Consider the following 25222-nt stretch of genomic DNA (forward strand, 5'->3'; position numbering starts at 1 on the left):
ATCCTGGCGGAGGCGAGGAAAGGGAGACAGGACCCCGGGGACAACGCGCCAAAGGGAAGAGGCACGGGGAACACATTTTATTAATTGAGTTTCAAGGACAGCAGTTGCCTCACTCCACTCAGGACAGGGCAGTAGCACGTAGCAGGTAACCACCTCGCTGAAAAGCATCGCGGCATCGTAAGAAGTTTAACAGACATGAATCCTTGAATATAAAAAACACCCCACGCATTAAAATGGATTTTGAAGACCTGCCATCCCTGCCTTTAATTTTCGCGGACTTTCTCGTAAAGGTACGTTTCGGCCCAATGAGGGACCGAATCGCCCGCACCCCAGAACTGCACACGACGAGCTGAAAAAATGGGGAGCAGAAAAATAAGCTGGATGAGAGCTGGAGGTGACCGTGTCCCTCAGAACAAACGCTTGATCTCAGTACTGGCATCAAATAGACCAAATGTTCATTTAACAGGAAAATATTTTGAATTTTATTTTTTCACGTTATTATCAAGTACACAATTACAATAATGTCACACATCCCTATATGATTCTATGTATTTTGTTTTTTTCTTTTGTCTTTTTTACAAAGTGTACAGAGGGAAGGACGTATACAATATTTAACAGGGTATTTTCTACAGAACAATAATTTATATTATGTCCTTGTAAAAATCTGTACCTTTTTTAAACATTAAACTGAAACATCCATTTTATAGCATTTGCTAAGCAAATTATTTAAGAATTAAAACTAACCTGTAACTAATGTCAGTACATTAACAATAGCTATAATTTCATTTTCTTTATACAGACAAATACATTTTACAAAATCCACTTGACCAAACCCTTAATTATTAAAAAAAAAGTTTCAACGTTGTGCTTAAAAAAAAAAAAAAAAAAAGTGTGTATGATTCCAGGCTACGTAAGAGAAAAAAAAAGGTGTAAAATTGTGTTCTTTGTCTTTCAGCTTATTTAAAAAAATAAAGTTCAAAATGGCTAAAATCCTCGGCAACGCTAGGGGCATTTACGCAGACTCTGAACACTTTTCAGGTTTCCAGTTAGAAAATGCTTGAAGGTAAGAGAAGGGGGCAGGAGGGAAGGTCGCGAGAGGGTACTCTGCAAGATGCCAATGGCAAATCTCCGCTGGGTTTTACTGCATCTGATTTGGCAATCAGTAGGCGACAAGACAGACAGACAGACAGCTACGGCCATGTAGGAAATCCACTGACTTCCCCGGGGGTTTCAGCGAAGGCACAGTGCAGCACACCTAGGTATTGACGACACGCTAAAGGTCCAGGGCCCGTTAGTAGCGGTATTATACACGAGCACGTTGGGCAAGTCTGGGGGGCACTGTCAAGCAGGCATCGAAAGGAAAAAACCCAAACCATTATACAATAAAGGTAGCGACACGGCATTCGGCTCTCCTGAACTGCAAATTAAAACCACAAGTATCTGGGCTTACGGTGAAAAGGGAAGGGCTGAGCAGTAGGAGCAGGGCTTGGTAACACAACAAAATACAAAAGGCTTCGCAAGATGCACATCTGCCAAGGAAACCTTTGTCCCTTTACCACCCCAAACCTGAAATCATCAACTAAAACTCCTGTTTCATTGCAACAGGAAGTTCGCCTGCCTGGAAACAAGAATCGTTAGAGAATTGTTGGTGACAAATCTATCCCAAGCTGGCAGGCAGCCGGCTATCCGCAATTCATCGCCAACCTGTGGCTTCAGCAGGAATCTGGGCAAGGGGAGCGGGGCTGGGTGCTAAAATCTGGCTTGTAATTAAATGGTTTGGGGTTTTTTGCTCGACAGTTGTTGTTAAGGTACACGACTTTGTGCTTGGTACGTTTACACTGCAATTAGCAAGTGATACGGCGCTATTTTATAATAGTCTTCAGGTGGCAAAATTGCATATAATAATTGTAATGTTCTCCCAGCTGTTTATAAACAGATTAAAAGAACTGGGTTAATTCTGGATACTGTACTAATTAATAAACAGCAGCTTAACACAGCTGCTAATGGCTCAGGAAAAAAACATTCAATTTACGAACAGTTCTGCTACTATCATAAGTTACTTGTTATGGATATCTACATTAAAACACCTCTACTCCTTATGAATGCACCTGCTCCACTCCGCCCCCCTCTGAAGCTCTCACTGTAAATATCTGGTTTCCAAAATCGAGGCACCTCTTGGTCTTAAAATTTTATTCTAAAACAATAAAAAACGTGGACCTGAACCACAAGCTGTTCTTTCAAAGAAATACTAACATACACAAAAGCATTAAGTTTGAGGTATGTTTACCGGCACGTACAGACAGTTGTGATCTCTTATCTCTGCAAATGCAACAACAGTATTTTATGTTTCCAACATTAAGACAGCAGTAAATTGGAAAAAAAAACCCAACTCATTTTGTAACAGGCAAAACCTTTCAAAGACAAAGAAGCACGGAACAATAAACACAATATTTGAGCATACTTTCAAATTCGCTAAAGAAAGGTAACAAATGCCCCAAACCACTTTGAAAAATTTTTCGTCTCTGAAACCTGAATTAAAACGCAGAACAGTTTTCCGCAATAAAGTCAGATGTGTAACTCCTCAAATGGAAAACAGTTAACCTGCCACAAAGTCTGTCTAGTCAAAACAAGACAATCAGGTGGGCCCTAGTGACTTTATCTTCAGCATCACAATTCCCCATTTTATACACACCTCTGACAATTTCATCAAAAGAAATCTCTTATTTTTAAAATTCACGACAAAACTGCATTAACATGGACACTGTGAGTATCAACGAGGTCAGTAAGATAAATATACTTAAATAAACTATTACGGTTGAAAAATTCAGTAAGAGACAGGGTTTACTTTATTAAATGCAACTTTATTGTTGCCATCTTTTCTTCATTTATTAAACAAACTGAATAGAATTCAGAACACGCTATTGAACAAAAGGTATAAAAGTCAACTAGAAGCAATAATCCTATTTTTATACAGCAACAAATCAAATGCACAGTATGTTTTTTTTTTGTTGGTTTTTTTTTGTGTGTGATCGCAGGTGATTGGCTTTAAAATAAGCTAAGTGCCTGAAAGGCAAAATTCCTTTATAATTCCAGCCGTAAGTCTGTGAAAGAGACTTTAAGGCAGCCCAACATCTTTATGATGCCGCATAATGTGCTGGTTCTTCTCTGAAGGCCTTCGGAACCCTTTCTTGCAATACTCACAACGGTGAGGGTAGTCTTTTGTATGAATGGAAATAACATGCCGTTTGAAGCCTGAGGCGTCTGTAGTGCTATACTCACAGTACTCACATTGATAAACTTTCCTGCCACTGTGTGTTTTCATGTGTTTTTTCAGCTCGTTTTGTTGCCTAAAGCCCTTCCTACATCTCTTGCACCTGAATGGAAGATCCTTTGTGTGAACTGAGAGTATGTGGCGACTCAGAATGAAGGGATCTGCAATCTTAAAGTCACAATGTCTGCATTGGTGCAATTTTTTACCCTTGTGAGCCGCCACGTGTTTTTTCAGTTCCGAAGGCCGATGAAAGCCTTTATCACACATATCACACTTATGAGGATAGTCTTTCGTGTGGACTGAAATTATGTGTCGTTTCAGATCACTCGAGTTTGAGCTCTTATGGTCACAATGCAAACACTGATGTGTTTTACTTTCTTGATGCATAAGCGTATGCTGCTGTAGCTCTTTGGTATCTGAAAAAGTCTGGAAACAAATATCGCACTTGAATGGCGTTTCCTTACTGTGTTTAGTCTTTACGTGAGTTTTCAAGTTAGAAGAGTCGGCAGATCGGTATTCGCAATATTGGCACTGGTAGGGTTTTTCACCAGTGTGGATTCGCATGTGCTTCTTGAGCTCTGACGGATGGCGAAATCCTTTGCCACACTCCACGCAAATGTGAGGAAAGTTCTTGCTGTGGACAGCTAAAAGGTGGTGACTCAGTAATCCTTGTTCTGCTGTCTCATAGTCGCAGAATTTGCACTTGTGCATTTTATTAACTCCTTTGTCCCTGTGCACCATCTTGTGAGTAAATAAAGTTCCTGCATGAGAGAAGCTTTTCCCACACTCATCGCACTCAATAAGCTTTTCTGTTTTGTTGGTCAGCTTATGACTCTCCAAGTGGTTATGTAAACTTATTTTTTTATTCGTAGTGTAATCACAGTCTGTGCATCTGTATTTCTTCTTAGTAAGAAGGTGCTCCGGGTGGTTTTTCATGTGCCTTTTCAAGAAACCTCTAGATTTAAATTTCTTTCCACAAATCATGCAGGGGTAGACTGTCAACGGATGACCATCAGGGCCAATGATTATTGCTGAAAAACAACAAAAAACCCTTCATCAATATTATACTACAATATTACACTTCAATAAACGTCGTATTTCAACCTTAATAACGAGATGAATTGTTAATAACAAGATGAATTGTTAAATAAGATCACAGAGTCAGACGCATCACTATACTATATAATAAACAAGCTTGTTACCGGGTTAGGTAGAAGAAACTGAGGGAATGACTACTTTCATTCATTATCAGGAGAAAGGAAATACTGTTTTTTGATGGCGACAACCAAAGCATCACCCAGCTGTTCTTCACCTCAAATAATTCTACTTCGAAGAATTCTGAATGAGTTCAGACCTTAAATACGCATAGAAACCGCTGCTGGTGCAAACAACAGCAGCCAACTTCTTTGACCGAGTATTACGTAGTAAGAATAGCATGTGATCTTCTTTGACTTTCCACGAAATCTGTAGATAAAGTTTAATCTGGCAGCTTAATCACCTACTGCTGACTACAACTGACATCTCCCCAAACTAACACCTCCTCCTTGTGCCATCTGTCACAGCCACGCTCTGAAGAGATAGCGAGCAGGAATCAATGAGAACACACTTCACATACGGACACCTCAAAGCTTTGGAACTTATTTGCACTCATCCGTCAGCCTGATTTGTTTACCCTGAATTTGTCTAGGCATGCTAAAAAGCTCTCTTTTCCAAAAATGTTTTAGAAGGAGAACTGACTAGGTAGCTGGAAATAGAAAAAGCAAACTTTAAGATTACAATTTGCCTAGTTTACTAATTCAGTGACAGACAAAACCAAACTCCTACAGTTAAGTCACAATTTGGAAAGAAACTTTTAGCATCATTTAAAGCAAGGCTGCTGAAGAAAACACTCATGTGCTTTTTCAACTTTATTGGACCAAATAAATCGTTCAGACCATAACACAGTAACAGCAGAAACCAAATAATGCCAAAACAGGCATCTGTTCTTACAGATGCAAGTAAGAACATTGCTGTGAACATCAAGGCAATTTATTTCACAATTAACCAGAAAAGGGTATAGAAGTTACACTACCCACTGTAACACAGAACGTTCAGATTTTCCACTTACTTATGGAGCTGACACAATGAAATAGATTGTTCTATATATTTTCAATAAAGAGAAAAAGGGTTTTTTAAAAGTACTGTTACAGAACACTGTTTATCTCACAACACCTTTAAAAAAGTTACATTAAACATTAAAATTGGTGTGGCAAGTTAAGTATATAGCTTTTTAACCTTTTGCTATGATACTGAGTTTTTCTATGTCAGAGATGGTTTCCTTTAAAACACCCCCCACAATCCAAAGCAGCTATGTGTTTAAGAACTTTAAAATGCAATATGCACTCATTTATGATGTAGAAATGTTGTCAACAAAATGATTCCCAAAATAATCACTGCTTTTCACAAGACATTGCACACCCTACCAGCAAAGTACATTTGTTTATGAATAAGTGCCTAGAGGAATGAGAGTACAACCAGCCACCAGATACTCACCTGTTTGATACTGCCTAGACTCAGGTCTCCTTTTTTTCTTTGGTTTTTGCTTAGCCAGTCTCCCAAGTCCAGCTGACTCATCTATGTGCAAAAGAGCACTTGCAGTGCCATTCCGACTTTCAATGCCGTCATTATTATTACCTAACAAGATAAGGTAAAAAGTTACCTACTGTCATCACTCTACAGATTATTTGAGCAATAAATTCTACAATGACAACACAAGAAATGATAAACTATTATCTGGACATTTAATCAAACCGTACTAATGTACAGGATGAGCTGCAAAACTTCTCTGTATTTAACTTACAAATTACGCTTAGTATTATGAACCTGCAAGCATTGTCTTTGTTAAAATAATTTTACAGGAGTTAATGGTTTTCCATTTCACAAAGAGTTCTCCTTTAAAAGCAGTATTTTTTGCATTTCTTCGGTTGCTAATTATGCCCAAAATGTTTAACATCAGTAAACAACAGCAGGACACTGTGCCCCATTTTCTTCTCAGTCCTGAAATACATTCATGTTTGAGCTTCCATTCACTTCTGGACATCTGAATTCACCTGACTGAAGTTTTTCGCACACCAAGTTTCAGAACCAGAACTGCGATCAAAGAATCGTTCTGAACAGTCCATACACTTGCACACAAAGTACACTACTTACTATTGGCACACCTGATGCTTTAACACTTACAAATTCTTTCTACTGGGAACAAAGAGCATGCTCAGTATTGTATAAAAGAAAGAAGGAAACAATCTTTGCCTCGCAGAACTTCGTGTTTAATACACAAAGGGTATCACTGGATGTAAAACAAACATGAAAATTTCAGGTAAATACATCTATATGTTCAGGAAGGTATTTACCGGCAATCAGTTTAACACTGGTGATTTAAGGGCATAAATAAATTTTAGTAACAGATTTTATGGTTTTTCCTTGAATCAATAGAAGGCAACAGTTCCTCGTGAAAGCAAAGCACACAAATAAGACAGAAGTGGAAGACAGGGCAAGATGCTCAATAGCTGTTCCCTTTGTAGAGTGCTGGGGATGAATAATCATGATTAATAGAAGAAGATTCAGAGCCAGAAACAGGCATGTGCAAAGCCTGAAGATTCTGACGTATATACTAGCTCATGTGTTGAACAGCAAATGTGACAAGTGACAGACACTGAAAACAAAAACCCATTTCACATCTTACACGTAGAAAGTTTGCAACAGGTGCATGAAGAGTCCTTCTGGAGTGTGACACAGAACAGGCCCCAAACATTTTCTAACACTAGAATGAAATTGTAAAAACCTTCTGGAATGTAAAGCGCAGTGGGACTGGGCTTTGCTACAATACAGCAACAAAACAAATGTAACATTTTAAACGCCATTGCTATCAGCTCTTAAACCCTCTTTAAATGAAGAAGAGTTCTGAGAAGTGCAGATGACCAACCTCTGCCATTTTCATGCCTTCTTGCTTCGTTATTTCTTCCCTTCCCACCACCTCTCACCTTGCATGTTAGGCTGCTTACTGCCAACAATGCAATGACTCCACTGTTTCCCACATTCTTAAATTCTCCTTTCAATTCCAACTCTCTGTTTTTAATACACTCTGCTCAACTTTCTCCTCCTCCTCCAAAAATCACTCAACGTTCAGTCTACCACTGTTGTTCCGAGTTCACTTAATTTCATTTTTAGCTCCCACTCAACCTGGCTTCTGTCCTTTCCTCTCCGCTGAAACTGTGCTCACCAGCATATGGCCAAAGATAAGGTCTGGGTGCGCTACCACCCGTCTCCTAAACAACTTTTAAACACACGCTGCTGCCTGAAATCTTGCCCTCCCTTGACTTACATCCGTGATTCCAGCCCCCATCGTGTCCTCCGCACTTCCCTGCCGTTTGTTTGCCACCACAGTCCACACCATGCAGACACGTAACCTAAGTTTTGTCCTCTACTCCACTATTTCTCCTGCTTTGTTTACTCAAATTACGTTTGGAAGGAGAACGTGGCAATACAGAAATATCTCCAAGACGAGATTTTGGTCTACCAGCTTACGTAAGTTTTGGAAATCAGTTTGTGCGCCAGTTCTGCATGCTGGAAATATTCTCAAAGTTCTGCTATAATTTTAAAATGTTTCCCTCCAGATTCTTTTTTGTTAATCAATTGATTATTTCCATTAGTGAAATCATGTATTTGTATGTCCCTTCTAGAAAGCATTTAAATCAAGCTAGAGGTCAGTGTTACTTTTCACTATTACACTGAATCTTACATATTCCCATCTGCTTTTTTTTTTTTTTACCACCGAATAAAAATACTCAGTTCTATTCCCAAGCCAGCTCTTACTGTGTCCTAAAACTGTGAAGGACAGGTGTACTTGAGATGCAATTTTTCAGCTGAAAGCTCATGTACATCCCCTTCTACATCATGAAAATATGAAGGAAAATGCTTGTTAAAATAGGAATAAGAAGAAGCCTGCCTTACAGCTTCTCTCTTCTTCTGTTTTTAATATTAAGGCTCATTATGCCAAGAAATCATTCTTAAACTAAAACTTTAAAAACATATCGAAAACCACAAATACTCCACTACCCTTCAAAAAACAACGCCCAACATCTGCTAGAGACAGTGTCACCAGGAAGAATTCTTTTGAGTATTACCTACCATAAGCTGCTGCCCAAGCTATGGGCATGAAAGTTTTAATTTCAGTGTCATCAATTTGCTGTTCATGGGCCACTGCTGCATCCTCCTCTCCTACAATCACTTCCATATAAACCTCATCAGCTATTTCTGCAACATCTAAGAGAAAAAGAAGTCAAGAAAAAATTAATAGAAACACTGCACTGTTGAAAGTGAAAATCCCTGTTCCCAAATGAAAGCCACCTACTTACTTAAGTCTTCATCTTCGTGCTGAGAATCATTTACAGTCATGTAAACCATTTTCTCCCTTGGAATACGAATACTGCTATTTTGATCAAGTAATCCAACTGCGTGGTCATTCTCTGGCTCGCTCTCCACAATGTCTACTGTGCCCCCTAATCAGGAAGACCAGAGCAAAATATTTTAAATACGCTTTGTTCAAATTCTATGCTAAACTGCAGAAAACTGCGTTTGTAACTCTGTAACATTTAGACCCACAGCTCTTTACAGATGACTTGAAAAACAACAGTCTCTAATTATGCAAAATTTCAAATGCCAGGCTGAGTATTCTAAAATGAGCGTATTTTACCTAAGTCATCTTCTCCAGGATCTGCTTTGAATATATAGACCTTGATGACTTCTGGACAAATGCCATCCACTTTACAAGAGCCACTTTCTGACTCTGCTTCCATGGTAATTTCAGCAGAACCTTCGTGTTCTATCTTACCAGCATCATCCACTACAAAAACAAGTTATTACAATTATCCAGTCATATACAGACAGACATACACGAAAGACTTTATTATGTTATTAATCAAATTTGGAAGCAGTTTAAAATTAAGTTGTGATAAAGAACCTACCCATAAATATTTTTTTCACATCCTTGAAAACAATGACAATAAACCCAGAAAGAAATTCAAGCTGTATCTTCTAGTTAAGGGGGAAGAGAGCTGTGGTGATATGACTAGAGGCATGAGCACCACACCAGGCAATGCTAATAGGAAAACAGTGATCTGCAGCAAGATGATGGTAGAAAGAAACTGCACGTCAGTACTTACTCTGTGGCTTAATTTCACTTACTCTCAGTTGTAATTGCTTTCTCCTTCACAACTACTAAGCTATTAACTGTTTTTTTTTCAAAAGCATTATCTGTTCCTCAACCCTGTCTCTAATGCAAGTGGTACTATTTCTGCCAGCAAGACCCGGTTCCTTGCAAAGCGGTGTTACTGATGCTTCTTCAGCTCACCAGAGAGGAAACCTGAATGAAAACTACAGGAAGAAACCCCCCTACTTTCCTCATCTGCTCAACAGCTGAGGGATCAAGCACAGTGCCAAAGTGCTGCCCTGACACCACGGCACTGGTGAACCCATTCAGCTAATCGTTCATGGTGCCCTTAATGGAAGGGACTTGAACTCAATTTTATGCTGTAGCCTTACATACTATCCTTACTATCATCTCAAATTTTGTTCTCTTCCTTGCAGAAGTGGACCGACACCACGCTTCAGTTTGAACTGCCATAACTTGCCTAGTCCTCCCACATAAACAGGGCTAACAGCCAGCTTTACGAGGAACACATTTCTAATTTTTAAGACATACTCTACATAGGCATGCACACCCACACACCATCTTACTTTACCAAGCGTGGGTTTTCAAGACATAAATACTGAATATGCTTTCACAAAAATCAAATCCAGTATCTCAAGGCCTTCAGAGAATATCCCAGTTTCAGAAGCCTCAGAAGTTTCTCAAGTGTTAAGATCGTTTAAGAATTCTTAATGTGATGGCATAGTTTTGTAATTTGTGACTTTACTGCTCATAAAGTCCCTTTTGAAGGCTGACACGGCTCCCTCAAAGCCATGCACGACTTCAATTCATGACAATAAGACACAAAATTTATTCTAAAGGAAGTGTAAGAACTATCCCATAAATGCTGTAGAATTTTTAACTACCATACCTAGCATGTACAAAATACTTAACAAAGTATGCTTATTTTACCGGCACTCATTAAACTACCCTAACTAAATCATAGCTTAACTATTCAGTAACTGCAACTCTTCAATTTACTTCAAGATCTACTTTTTTGAAAAAAGCTCAAAATATTATTACTATTATTTTCCTGACATGAAGTCAATAAGTTAGGCTTTAAATTAGATAAACTAGCACATGTCCTGTCTCATGTATCAAACACATTTCTATTTAAGTACAATTTCTCAATCAGGCATCATTATTCACAAAGAAATACGAATAACATTAAATTATGAAGCACTAAAATAAATTAGTTTATCTTTCTCCGCAACAAAAGAGCAGCAGAAAAAACATTAAATACTCTTATGCCAAGTTCATGATCAATGGCCACCATACAGAATGTTTCAAGCCGTACGATGTTTAAAAATTATTTTGTGTCACAGGACAATGTAACATCTTGTAGGTGAAACCCCAAAGCATTTTAAAAGTAAAAACCTTAAGATATTCTTTTGAATCATGTCAGCAACGTAGCTCCACAGTATGTATATTCAGTTATTGAGCAGACTTTCATAAATTCTTTGGCATATGCATAAAACACCAAACGTCACTGGAACTCTGACAAAAAGTAAACTTGCTTTCGTTCCCACACTAAATTTATGTAGTTGTTCTCCTTTAACTTGGCCGTTTCCAGTGTCACGCACGTGTGCTTGGAAAGCTTTCAAATGAGCGTAGACTGATTTTACACTGCTGAAGCCAAAGGGGAAGTCTGCCACCAAACTCAACTGATGCTGGAACATATTCAAGGAAGGAAAATTATGGCTGAAGCAATCAAAGAGAATGTAAACCTACGTGCACCAATTTGAAACAGGCCGGTTTCTTTTTAACAAGATGAAGTTTTTTACTTCCATACGTACATGGAAGTATTCATTGATAACATTCACACAACAGAAGAATTCTAGATCTTAAAAATATGCTCCATTTACTCTTTGAAATAAGTTCTCCAAGATTCAAAATCACGATTAAAAAAAAAAAAATCATGATTAAAAACAAATCGAGTTTGTTTATCCCTGATTTCCCTCTATACTCAACAGTGTTTTCAAAATGTAACAACTGGTTTAAATATATTTTTAACAGCGCCATTAAACTGTAAGGAAATTGATGTGTAGGAATATTAGGCCAACTTTTCTCATCCAAAAGGAAAAAAAATTTCATTCTTGACAGGTGGCAATAGTTGAAAAACTAAAGCCCCTGAAGGGCTCTAGAAGTAACAGTATTTGCAGCATAGTAGCAAACAGGTAACAGGAAGAAAAGTAGGGTGGAAAGAAAAAGGTAGGGAAAAAAAAAATCAGAAGAAGAGACAAACAAGGCAAAAGCGAATGGGTATCTATCACACAAAGCACCATTTCCATGGTATTTTGTCCTATGGCTACATAAGCTTTTATCTCTACTGATTCCCTGATGCTCTGGCAGCATTTATGAAATTTGATTTCTATTTAACACTTTCCCTATGTTTCTGCATTCTCCACATATCTGTCTCACAATCAGAGACAATGATATTCATAAATACTTGACTGATCAATGTTTGAATCTGGAACTCTGATGATGTTTGAATTTTTCAGTCAAATTCACAGCCCACCAAGGGATCACACAAATACTGTGCACGACTGATCTTCTCTCACATTGTTCCTCTTTGAAATTAAAAAAAAAAACAACCAACAACAAACCCCCCAAAAAGTACTTAGAAGTATTGGTTAAGCTTCTAAGAGATCAAGAGATTCCTTTCAAGTAGAGACCCGGGGCAGTTACTAAACTAATCACAAGTCATATGCTTGAAAAAAGTTGAAATTATCGTTATTCCAATGCTGTCATACCTTGTGCCTCCATTTAATTAGATAGTTAACTAAACACTAGAAACTTTGTATGTATTCCCCCCCCCACAACTAGCTGGTAGCTTTACTTCACTAAACAAGGATTCAGACTAATTCTCCAACTTAAAAAAAAAAGAGAGAAAAATTATTAGGAACATCATTATTTTACGTAAATTGCAAGAATGCATTCTGTGGCCAGTCTGCTGATGTTCCTCACAGACTTCGCTGATCAGAGGAGCCTGCTCTTCGCATACTATGAGCTGTAAAAAACAGCTAAAAAAAGTACGTGCTTCTCCAATGTTGTAATAATTGCTTCCATGTAAAGATAATGCTTGATTTTTTATTAAAAGCACAAACAGATGAGAAAGGTGTCACACAACGTGAAAGATGTAGCATATTTAAAGCCTGTCTAGTTACCTTTTACAAGGATATCAACAAAAAGTGACCAACAGATAAAAAAAGGAATAAAGAGTAAAGTTAAGAAATAAAAGTACGCAACATTAACAACAGATTGCTTAATATGTACAATCATGATGACAGCATTTTTCCTAAAAAACATTAAATCTAATTTTAAAAAAATCACATAATGTCATAAACCATAATATCCAACCAGTAATTATCTCCTGTATCTTTACCCTCCTATTAAAATATGTCCAATAGCATTTTTGTGACCGAAACAAGCCCCTGTGCATTGATAATAAAAGCAGTATTTAAAACACAGATGAGGCTAGTTTCCCCATATCGAAGCATACATGCTAGCCCAAGATCCTGCATTTGCTTAATTGGTACATCTTTTGTTTAACCAAGACACATGCACTTTCCTCCAGAAGTTGGTTTTAGGTTTTTATATCCAATATTTAATGGATCAGCAGATACAGACTTTGTAGCCTTGCAATCTTTTACTCCTAACTAGAAAAATGCCAATATTTGTAACTATCTTTTTTTTTTAAAATGGTTTCCATAAGCTTTTACACTTATTCTTTCCTACCGTTTCTCCTTTATGTGCAATTAAATGAGGGAAATAAATGGATTGTAAAAGATAAAATTCACTTAAACACGAAGAAACCTTCCATCTTTTTCAAGTACACACTGCTGTTTGCTGAATAACAGACTGAAACAATTCTTACAAACATTCCAAGAAAAAGTCTGTATCTACATCAGTTTAACAGATCTTAAAATCTGTCTGTGGAGCAATTAGGCAAGAAGCATCTATTTTGTCAGCCTTTATGTTCCCAAATGATTCTCTCCGCTGCTCAGAAAATGCGTATCATGGGATACTTGCCTGCTTACAAAATAAACAACCCTATTTAACAAGTCTTAATGAAAAAGGCCACTGCTAACTATTTTGTTTTCTCTACAATAGATTAAAAGCATGCTGTATTCCCCAGACAGACTTTGTTCAGTTATCTGTGACAGAAACATTTTACTTGTACTCCACGGGATATCACAGAATTCCTAGTCCAATGAAGAAGTTATTTTTACTGTCCAGTTATTTCTTAAATGGCAAAGCAGCTTTTCTAACCTGTGGGAAAACAGAAATCTGTTCTATTTTGATTTTAATGCCGCTGCCATTACACATGAGCACCAGTATACCCTATGCATCTGAAGCTCCCCTCAGGGCAGCAATCTAGCAGAGAACTTCCTGAGCTCCAAACTGGTATCTAACACTTGTCCTTCTTGTCCTGCTCTCCCTGGCACACAAATCACACTAAGCTCTGAGGCATCACCCAGCTCAAGGGAACTCTCATCTCCCCCACCTCTCACGGTGACCTCCTGAGCAGCCTCAGCTACAACAACTGTTGGTGCCATTCCAGAGGTCAGGCAGAAGCACAGCAGCAAGTTCTACCTCACAGAAAGATAAACATGATTGATTTGCTGCATCTTTAAGAACCTCCAGGGAAAAAGAGGGAGGTACTTATTTATGTTTAGAAAACAAATTAAGAGCATTTTCTTTTCTTGATCACAAGTCTACTGGATGGCCCTAATGAAGCCATGAACTTTATGGCTTTGTTCATCAGATACATTGCTTTCAACTTAAACATCCATACATTGCTTTCAACTTAAACATCCAACAAGAATGAGAAAAGAGGGGTTTCACCTACACCTATGAAAAGATGCAATCATTATTCTCTCTCTTTTAGTACCCTGGGCTCTGACTCCTGTAATCAAAAGTGTTAATTCAGATACAACAAACAAAAGACATGCCTAACTCAGAGCAAAGTAAGGATGTGGATGGACATAGCGTAGCCCCTGTATTTACAAACATCATCGGACCTCCTAAAACTGCAGCCTAAACTTTGTGAGGCTACCCTTCCCTCTCTCCAGACTCCCTTGTCAAACCTCCATTGTGCCTCACCATTTTTACTGCAATTAAATAACAGTATATCAAGAGTACTTTTGTCTTATGGAATGAGTTCGTGCCAGAGGATGTGTCTTACCTTGCCAAATCAAATAAAATCAGACAAGCAAAAATCTTAACTTCTATCTTATGGCCAGATGTAAGGCACTACTTTCCTTGGTTAGTAAATGCTGGGGATTTTTCTGTTGTTGTTGTTGACAAACACTAGCTAATCTCACCATTACGGTTTCACTTATGGAGAAACAATTTTCCAAGCCTTAAAATTTGCTACCAAATAATTAGTAGCAGTGTGAGCCAGAACACAATTTATCCTTTCCTTACCAAACTCATGAACTGGCTTGTTTGCATGGCATATGCAAAAGAAAAACTGATTCATCAAACCTTCTTGATTCCTTTTCAAGCTACTATCAGTTTGCATTCTTTATTGAACGAAATCTGATTCTGCTCTGCCGTAAGTGTCCCAACTCTACCACGAACCAAAAATGAAGCTTGGGGGCAAAGACAAAGTATCCAAGAAAAAAGGTGAATACATCAAAAGGTAGTGATAATACAAGCTGTGACAAGAAACGTTATCTTGGAAATGAAAAGACAAAAAAAAATGGCGTATCAATGCAGAAGCTAAATTAAATCTAAATGGGCAAAGAAATATTAAAATGCCAAGCTTCCTGAAGGAAAGTCACAGAATGAAACCCAGAGGCACTGTACTCTTTGAAAGGACAAACTGGTCTGAAACCAAGAAAGAAGGCAGAAACACAATATTCAAAAAAGTACACATAGCCTAGTCATTTCAAAACAGCTATTTTGAGGTTAAAGCTAAGAAAATTATCTTAAGAAAATCTATGTAGACTTAGTTCATTAGGAACAAAAATGGAAACACTTAAAGAGAGACACCGTATAGGAAGAAGAAAGCAAAAAGATTTTGCCAATAACTTCCATTGAAGAATATAGACTGAGAAACCTACAACAGAAAGAACACGAAGTGTCATCGCCTGCTTTGCACGGGACTAGATAAAAGAAGACAGGGAAAGGCATCCTGAAGAACACTGTCTAGCTCCCAGATCTGAGAAGCACGTACATTTGGCTACTGTAAGAGCAGACAAAATTACATTCCAACACCTGCCCCAGCAGTTCATGGAGGTTTGGCAGAATCAAGCACGAATTTACAGGCTACGATGAAAAAATCAAAAACTAGGCTGATGTTCCTTTTAAAAGCCACCTAATACCAAGTTCAACTGAAGAACCGTGACAGTCAACAGATCAATAAATGCAAATACCGCTATGCAACAAAAAAATATGGAAATTAATTCAAATAATGTTTTCCATACAACGAAGAGACTATTTGGCAAGATAATCTTCACTTGACGGAAAAGCACTAGACACTGACTTCACAACCAGAAGAACTTGTTATGCAGCCTTTAAACACAGTAGATGGTAATAGGGAACTTCCCTTTAAAATGAACTGTAAAACATACTTAACATTTTAAACACAAATAGAAAGGATGCATGTTTTGTAGCATAACGACTGTTTTAAATGCTTTAAGGTTCTGAATCTACACAAAATATAGCACAAGACTATCAAGAGGAATTTAATATTGAATAGAGTACGAAACTGCAGAAATACATGACTGAAAATGCAGAATAACCCAGCATATCTGTACTACCAATTTCCTTTGTCTTCTGACAGTTACCACCTGTTGATGACTGGTACATCTAAGATGACTTTCTAGCCAGGTGGGTATTTTAGGGATCATGTGATATGGCATCCACCAAGACATTCTATCCTCATTCAGCCACTGGCAATGGTTGAATGGGACACGGATCAACCCACCCCCTCAACCTGAATTTACACAGACACAGTTTGCAAAGTGATCCTGACCACAGCCCCAGAGGCCTCACGCTGCTGCCCATGCTGCAGGATGACAACCTGCAGGGAAAAGGTGAGCAGACAGACAGGAGCAACAGTACCTTGAAGAGCTACAGTCAGGGATAAGACACAGGTAAGGATCACCACCAGCGTCTTTACACAGTGAGGCCTCAATTACCCATAGGTGGATTATCCACTTTGCTGCCTAACTATGCTGCGGGTGCATTTCAGCTGCTTTCATCTGATCTAAGTCAGGTCCAGAATCAGAAAACGCATTCATTAGTTTGGATAAATTATTTGGATAAACTATTTCAGACAGCAGCACCCCTGATCTATTTCACCTCAGTATGATCCTGCAGCTTAATTTTACAATGTTCTGTGTTATCCATATTTTGCATTATCCCATTTCATTGTTTTCCCAGATAATAGAGAATTAACTGTACCTCATATAAACTCAAAACATGGCTGCACAAGGTTACTCAAGGAACTCAAGAGATGATAAATTAAGAAATGCAGTGATCCTAGGTAAGGAGAAGCAACATTAAAATCCATAAGTACAGAATATAAAATTAAAACAAGTTATTACACATTTCAAAAAAGCGTCCAAAGGAAAAAAAAGGAAAAAAAAGAAAAGAAAAGAAAAAAAAAAGGCAACCGAAGCAGAGCATGAAGTGTGCCTCATCAATGGAGTCATTTAATGCTAGACAAAACTGAAGTGCCTGAAATGGCAATTAAACAAACCAGCCTAACAAAGCTTTTCTATTTCTACGACAAACAAATATTCAGCAGTGACACTCTGATGTTCCTAGGTGCTGCACTGAGTAAGCATTGTAATAACTAACATACAGTAAACTCTAGTTCATAAACGGATATCCTCAGCAGAAAAAGGATTGGTGGTATGCTCTGTTCTTCTCCACCCTCTACTTTAAGTCTTTTGAAATATGATTCAAATGGATTGTACCACTGTTCCTAAGGGAGATTAAGTATTCATGATTGCTTCTCAGCTGTGAGCAGCGTGAGCTACTCTTTTTGTTAGCATACCTCCATCCTTTGCTTATTGAGAGAAGAAATCACATCCTAACAGCAAAGAAAACCATACTGTTGCCTGTATCTAACTATAAACGGGGTGGAAGGGGTGAGTGCCTAGCAAAACACAAGACAAAGATAATAAATTGTCATTTGGACTTCTAAAAAACAGAGTTTTTTTACTTTCCCTTTCCCATAATTTTTTTTGTTTGTTTTCTTAATGTCTTGGCAATAGTATTAGTAACCTGCATATACATGCGTTTTCAAACAACGTCACATTTATTTTCTTTCAGTTCTTACTAAGTATATGCCATTTAGTTTACTGGAATTCTTAACTCTTTTGTTCATATGCTATAAAATGCTACCAAAATAATTTATAATCAGACATGCATTTCCCAGTATTTCTCTCCATTAGCTTCACCAGAATTTTTAGCTGGTACACGTTCCTAAAAATTCCCCCATTTGAGTACCTTTGTGAGATCTGTATTTCAATAAATAATACAGAAAATCTGGCTCTGGTCCTGTCGTAACCCCTCCCTCAGATATTTCGAGCACCACCCAGGCCCATATCCTAAGAATTTCGATGGCTTTACCAAGACACTTACAGGAAATCATAAGGTAATCTTCACAGTTGCCCTTCTCATCTTGATGTTCCACAGGGATTCCATTGGCATCGATCACTGCCTCTGATGCACAGTCTGCCACCAAGACTTCTTCAGATACAACATCTGTTCCCAGAGTATCAGTGACAATATCTGCTTCTTCAACGTTATCATGAACTACATGTTCTACATGTCCAACTTCAGGTACATGCATTGACTCACTTGTCAGTACATGTTCTGGTATAGACATTGCTTCTGCTGTTATGTCAGTAGCTAAAACATCATCTGGGACAGTGCAATGAGCCAAAGAAACCTCTTCGGCTACGTCTGTGTCCAGCACTTGTTCAGGAATAATGACAGTTTCAGATACATCTGGCTCCTCCATGATGTCTGGGCACTGAACATCCTCGATAACAACATCCTCAATGACATCTTGGATTACTACAGAATCTGGATCATCAGGAACAAAATTATGCACGGTTATATCTGAGTCGACTACATCTGAAACAAATACTGTTTCCTGTACTTCCACAACAATCTGATCTCCATCCATATGTCCTGCATCAGCTCCTGAAAAACATAATTAAAACAGCAGTTAAATTGTAAACTAACTCGGATTAAGCGGTTAATAACTGAAAGTACTTCTATTTTACTTCAACTTTTACACTATGCTGCAATTTAGTAAAACAGGCGTTAATAGCCTACAAGCAATTAAGATAGACAGATATATGCGAAGCTGATAAAGCAAGTCTTCAGTAGATGCTAACATAACTAAGATGAACAACAATTTTTAGACTCTCCCCCAATATCCAAACAGCTATTACTTGGCAGAACCGTAGCTCATTCATATTGCTCTGAGTAATAAAAACAACTGAAAATCAAAAGCGACTACTCTATACAAAAGCATTGATGCAGCATAGCATTTTTAAGCAAAGACAAAATAAATGACTGTCAATAGCATCTAATGTGAACACTTATCTACATATTATCTCTTGACAGACCTGTTGGATCAAAAAATGCATTTGGCTCATGCGGCTGCAATTCAAGCCCATCTTCATCCATGGCCTTTAACTCTCATCAGTCACAGTATCTGTAGAAGGTAAAAAAGAAAGGTTATTCAATTCATATTGTGCAAGGAAGGTTGCCTCTGCCTGTGCACTAAAAAGCAGACATTTTGGGTGCCTACAAACACAGAAATGGCTGATAAAGGGATATGAAAATATAACTTCCTTATAATCTTACAAATTAAAAAAAATTAAGACAAAGCCTAGACAAGTTCAAACTCAAGTCTTTTTTGGATGGTGGGGAATATGGTGCTGTCATATCAATAAAGTTCAATAAGATAAATCAAAGGTAGCAGCTAATAATCTGAAATGCATTCTGCTTTTGATGTCCCCTGTCTTCATACCTGGGCAGTCAGGAGAAAGTTACTCTTACATCATTTCAGGAACTGAAATCATCAATGTAAAATGGTTCCAGAACATAATACCACGTTTCAAACCTCAGATGTGTGAATATTTTAAAAACTCCTTCCCCAAGACGAAGTACCTGTTTTCTTTTGTACTAAAAAAATGTCACTGGTTCTCAAAAATTACCGAATATCATATTCTACCAAGTTTCTTTGAACTGAATGTCAGCACTTCTTCAATGCATAATAACAAATTAAGATTTCAGTCTTCCTAACAAAACAAACAAACAGGACCACAAAGTTAAAACACTTACTAAAATCTGAAACTGCAATCTAAATTTTGCTGCTGAAATATGTGCATTATAATTAGGACCAGGCAAACCTAGTTGGGTAAAACGTGATCTAATATAAACTTGTACTGCTCCTGTGCACTTAGTCCAACTAGCTTCCTAAGCGCAGAACCAGCAAAAGGCAATAGAATGTTGCTACACATTTCTGCTTGTGTTTCTGTACAAGTGGAAGATGTGATTCTCCTTCCTCCAAACATTTTTCACAGTGTCAGGCAGAAATCTCCCCATTCCAGTAATACTTTCACAATGTGAAAGACATAGAGAAAGCATTAAGATTCTGTCCAAGGTTTCCATAAGAATCATAACCTTTCTGAATTACATCAAGTAACATTTACATTGATTAAGTCTTCATGGGGGAAACTGCTATACAAAACAAAAAATTAACAACTACTCCAAAAACACAAACCTACAACCATAATCTGTAGCAAGTATTTTCTAGACTTCACCATTTTTCTAGCTGAACTCTTCGCAACTAAACACCTAATTTATATGAGAAAATGTATTTTTACAAGTTGAAGGAAAAATATAGCCAGAAATTGAACTGGAGGAAAAGCAGCAGCAGTCAAATATTTTTCCAAGTGGACCCATATTTGTGTGATGTTCAGTTGGAAGGCCCCTACATTTTAAAGGCAGCTGCTCTAACAAATCATTGTGGTGTCCAGCTGGACATAAATCACCTCATGATTATTCTGACTGCCAAGCATTTCTGTCAGAAGCACCCACCATTAACAGAAACAGCTCGTCACATAAATGCTTTCCTCAGAATCAAGAGCAGAAGAAAAGCGTTTCTCAGCCTCAAACACAAGACATAGCTTGACTGATGGCAATCAACTTCTGCCATGCCACAGAAACAGGAACAGAATAACAAGGTTTCATATAGTTATTTAAGCAAGAATTATTCATACCCAAATTGGTTTACTTCCATCTATTCAGCATACACCTAGCCAGTCTATTACAAATGCCTTGAATGCCTATTCATGTGGTCATTTTTTCTGTGTTGCCTTTACTGGTTAGTTTCTTCTTTTCTGTAGCTTCTTCTCCAACTTCTTGTGTGGCTGTACCTATACCATATTCATTACCTCCTCACCCGCGCATTTCATCTCTCCAGTTTATAACTACAGCCCACTCCCATCATTCACACAAAGCCATGCTACTCATCAATTTGTAGCAAAGATTGTATCAGCAATTCAAAGAATTTTTTTGGAGGAGGAGGCAGAGGGGATTAAAGGTTGGCAGAAATAAATTGCCTCTCTCCTCAGGCAACACACACATATGAAACTAGCACTTGCTGTCCGGCTCTCTGGGAAAAGTCAAGACGCTGTTTCTGCCTGTACTTTTGACGGTTCTATTATCATACATATTAGTCTCTGATCGGCTGGGACCCAACCAGCTTGAAGTGCCAGTTCACCACTAGCTACTGGAAGAACTGGCATTTGTTTTCCCCGCTTCCTGCTTTCATCACCCACCTGACCACCACTCCACCACAAATTCCTACTTCTTATGATTCATGCATGCACTTTCTCTATCCTATCCTCTCCCTATATTCCTCACTCTCTCTATGAGAGAAGCTCTCCTTCATTGTCCTTCTGTCTATCATTTTCACCCAGGAGACCCAGAGGCTGCCATCACTACTTCCTGGCTTCCAGAACGAGCCTGTTGACGCCACCTCTTTGCTGCTGCCCAGATGCTAAAACCAATGAGTCTGTGGTGTTCACAATGGTGCAGCTTCATAAAGACGCTGCCACCAGCAGTGACAGCCCAGCAGACCTTCAGCTGCATACTCTGCGTAACAGTGTGGCCTCTTCTGCATTGGCAAGGTCTTTTCCCCCACAGGGCGGTAATACGCTGCAAAATGATGGCTCAGGTTCTACACAAACTGAAGAAGTTTCCCAGGCACATGGGTTTTCAAGACCAAGTCTAAGAAAGGACACAGATTTACACTTTGGCACTTGTTCCAAAGAAGAAGAAAAAAACCCCAACCCTTTCACTGACTGAGTTTCTTCCAAAATAAGGTTTCTCTTAACATGCTTTTATACCCAGACGCAGCCAAAAAATTCACGTACAGAAATTCTTACCCCTGTGCAGGACCACAAAGACTTTAAAAGTGCTCCACTAGGGCAAAGACCCCACCTCCAAACATATTTGCTGTGGAAAGAAGACCAGAAGAACGTGCAGGCATTTAAAACAGGATTTAATTAAACTGTCTAAACCGATAAAAGCGCCTAAATCAAAATCTGCAGTCCAAAAAGGCATCAAGACATCCGTCCATGGATAGAAAAAAAAAAATCCCTAAAATTTCCTGAAATCATCTCAGGTTTTGAGCATACTAATCAGTAGATGCGGAAAATACTGTGTTTCTTCCTGCTTGCTCTTCTTCTGAGCAGTGGGACAGTACAGGGGTCCAAGACTCTGCCACACAAAGGAAGGTATGCCACATGGTTCTGTACTAACTGGCAGGTGATGAAGACACTGCTCTGCAACACGAGAAATACCAGAGCTTCCTGTTGTGAGCACCACACCAAACACCTTCAAATTCCTTGGCAAGCGCCCTAGGCTCTGTGGTACCACAAGCAATTCCAGCAGTTCATTTTCCTGCAACATTTCGAGAAGGGCAGAAAGTCCTCTCAGTTTTTTCAAAATATTCCAGCTGACACTTACCCCAGGAGCAGGTTCTGGCACCAAAGCAGACAGGTTCAATTTTCAGTTCCGGTTTGGGAACCTAAACTCTCAAAGAGAAGCAGGTGTCCAGCCACGTCCCTACACTTAGTCCTCCTCAATGCCCAAATCTATGTGGTTCTTCTTCAAATCTCAGTAATTTGGGAACTGCTCTTCTACCACTATGACAGAAAAAGTCTAGGCATCTAAAACCAGGTTTTATACTGCTGAAAAGAACTAAACATCTACATCTTTTACTTGGCTTGGGTCTATGCCAGCTTCATATGGATCAAGAATTAATACAACTCTGAAATACACCTAATTCTGTTTGTAAAGGTAGTTCTTACAAATTGAATTTTACTTTACTTACAAATTGATTGTTTGGGTTTGGTTTTATGAAAGTCAAGGCAATATTTTCAAGTGGCAGGACAGATTAAAAAAATACATATTCATGTAAGAAATGGTATTAAGCTAATAGAAATAAAATAACCTCCCAAAACAAAAATGGCTATTTTCCATAAATCTGATCTTGAGTACAATCGGTCAAGAGAAGCAACACAGACACTGCACAGTCTTGCCACATTACAAATCCTTGACTCAACAGGCCTACGAAGGTAATCAAGATGAAATAAAAAGAAATAGACGAGCTGTCACGTTTTAAAGAGAGAGCAACTTTAAAAATAGTTCCTTAGAAGAAAGCTTTAATATGACACAGAAACTGTCAGTTTCTCTGCTCTCACCTAAAAAAAAAAAAGGACATGAGGAAAAAGAGAAAAAGAGGAAATCTCAGAAAATCCATCCTTATGAAAAAGAAATTGATAGTTCTTAAGATAGTCCTTTGTCTACTCCTAAGGAAAGAACAGCCCATCTGTTTATTTGGAGTCAGGGGCATAAACCAAATACTCACACAGCAAAACTCTGACGCTTCCTCAAAAAATAAAGGCATAAACAGCAAAATCCCCCACGTAGGGGCCCTGGCCCCTACCTACGCTGAGATGACTTACAACCATAACCAAGTTCCCATCATGCCTTGCAACATCACATTAAAAATTGCAGCACGCCTTACATGTCCCAATTGGGTTAGAGCCCCGAGCTACCCGAAGCTTCGCTGTGGTTATGAGACGACCGTGGGTTCAGTCTCCACTACTGCTGCAGTCACAACTCTCCCTGCGTGACCCACTTACGGAGAATGCGATGTACACACACGCACATGAAAGGTTAAAAAAAAAATTATACTCCTATAGCATCTAATTCTTACACTGAAAATAAGGCCCACGATTATTAGGTGAACAGCTAGAAAAATAAAGACAATGTAACAAACGCGACCATGTTTTATTTCTTGATGCATCTCCCTCAGTTTTGGCAAGAGAATCGGTACTGCTGTTTTCATTGTAATTTTGTTAAAAAAAAAATCCCAAGTCTTTTCCTCTTTGTTCAGTGGCGTGGTTATTTGCAGAAACTGGTTAAAAAAAAAAAATTGGGTTTTCTCCAGATTTCACAGGGATGTTGTGCGTCAGGCGACACCCAAGCTAATTCTCAACAAACCCTACATTAAGGAAATAACCAGTCCCGGGGACCCCTTTGAAACTACTTTTCACTAAGGTGGGGGCCTCTGCAGGCGAGAGGATAGCCAGAGGGGAGGGGAAGCCAACAAGAAGGGGGAAGGGGATCCAAAGGGGCTTAGGGGGACCCCGCGCCTCCGCACCTCGCGGGGCGGCCGGGCGATGCAGGCTGAGGGCGAACCTCCCGCCGCTGCCCCAATTCCCGGCCGACCGGGAGAGAAGAGGAGAGGAGATCGCGCCCGGCAGGAGGGGGCACGGCTGGCAGCCCTGGCGCGGCCGCACAGGAAGCCGCCACGGGCCGGAAAGCGCCGAGCTCCCCTGCGACTCGCTGGCTGGCAGGCGCCGAGGCGGGGAGGAGGGAGAGGAGGGGGGAGAAGCGGGGGTGGGGGAGGGCTACGGGCTCTCCCTCTCCGGAGCCTGCGGCCCGGCGCTGCGATGAGCGGGGCCAGGGGCTCCCCCCTCCGGCCCGGCCCGGCCTGCGCGGAGACATGGGCTATGGCGAGCGATTAATTCAAGATGGCGCCCGGCGCCCTCCGCCTCCCCCCCCTCGCGCGCCGCCATTTTGTCTCCTCCTCCAGACACTCTCCGAACCCCCCTCGGCCGGGCCCGGGGCCTGGCACCGACCTCGCCCGCCTCCCCCCGGGCCCGCAACCACCTCCCTCCGCTTCCGCATCCCTCACGCCGCTGCCCCCGCTGCCCAGGGCCGCGCCGGGCGTGCGGAACCCTCCGGCCGGGGCCCTGCGGCCCGCTCTTTTGCCGGAGCCCTGGCGCGGCCTAGCTGCGGCCTCCTCGGGGCCTGCGCTGCGGCCTGGTGCGGGCAGGGGAAGGCCCGGGCCGGGCCGGGCGGTGGGGCCCAGCCCCGGGGCTGCTTACCGTGCGGGTGGCGGGCGGCAGCGCTCGCCTCGGCGCGGCGCGGCCTCTCTCAGCGCGACTGGGCCGAGCGCGGCGGCGGCGGCTGCGGCGGCGGGGCGGGCGGGCGGGAGGGGAGGGAGGGGCCGAGCTCGGAGCTGAGTGGAAGCGGCCAAGCTCCCCGGGCCGGGCCCGCCGTCAGCACGTCACGTCACTGCCCGAGAGAGACCCAGGAAAAGGCGGAAGGGAGCGCGCCGCCGCCACTGCCCGCCGCCTCGGGCCAGCCGCCCGCCGGGGCCG

At 40.2% G+C, this 25222-nt stretch overlaps 1 protein-coding gene across 6 annotated transcripts; it reads right to left on the bottom strand.

Annotated features, from left to right (window-relative positions):
- Nucleotides 1-458: 458 nt before the first annotated feature.
- On the bottom strand, nt 459-25222 carry ZFX (zinc finger protein X-linked). Of its 6 annotated transcripts, none has more exons than XM_074604476.1 (9): nt 24947-25167; nt 21932-22001; nt 19100-19188; nt 18102-18668; nt 9003-9152; nt 8665-8808; nt 8438-8572; nt 5804-5944; nt 459-4302 (listed from the first exon to the last, which is right to left on the bottom strand). In XM_074604476.1, exons 3-9 carry the CDS (start codon nt 19158-19160, stop codon nt 3116-3118), a joined length of 2385 nt encoding a protein of 794 aa, XP_074460577.1. In that variant the 5' UTR covers nt 19161-19188; nt 21932-22001; nt 24947-25167; the 3' UTR covers nt 459-3115. The 6 variants fall into 6 exon arrangements, with proteins under 6 accessions (XP_074460577.1, XP_074460594.1, XP_074460566.1 ...); XM_074604493.1 differs by lacking the exon at nt 24947-25167 and adding an exon at nt 22515-23803; XM_074604465.1 differs by lacking the exon at nt 21932-22001 and having other exon boundaries at nt 24947-25222.

The sequence above is a fragment of the Larus michahellis genome, chromosome 1 (genome assembly GCF_964199755.1).
Source record: "Larus michahellis chromosome 1, bLarMic1.1, whole genome shotgun sequence".
Lineage (NCBI taxonomy): Eukaryota > Metazoa > Chordata > Aves > Charadriiformes > Laridae > Larus > Larus michahellis.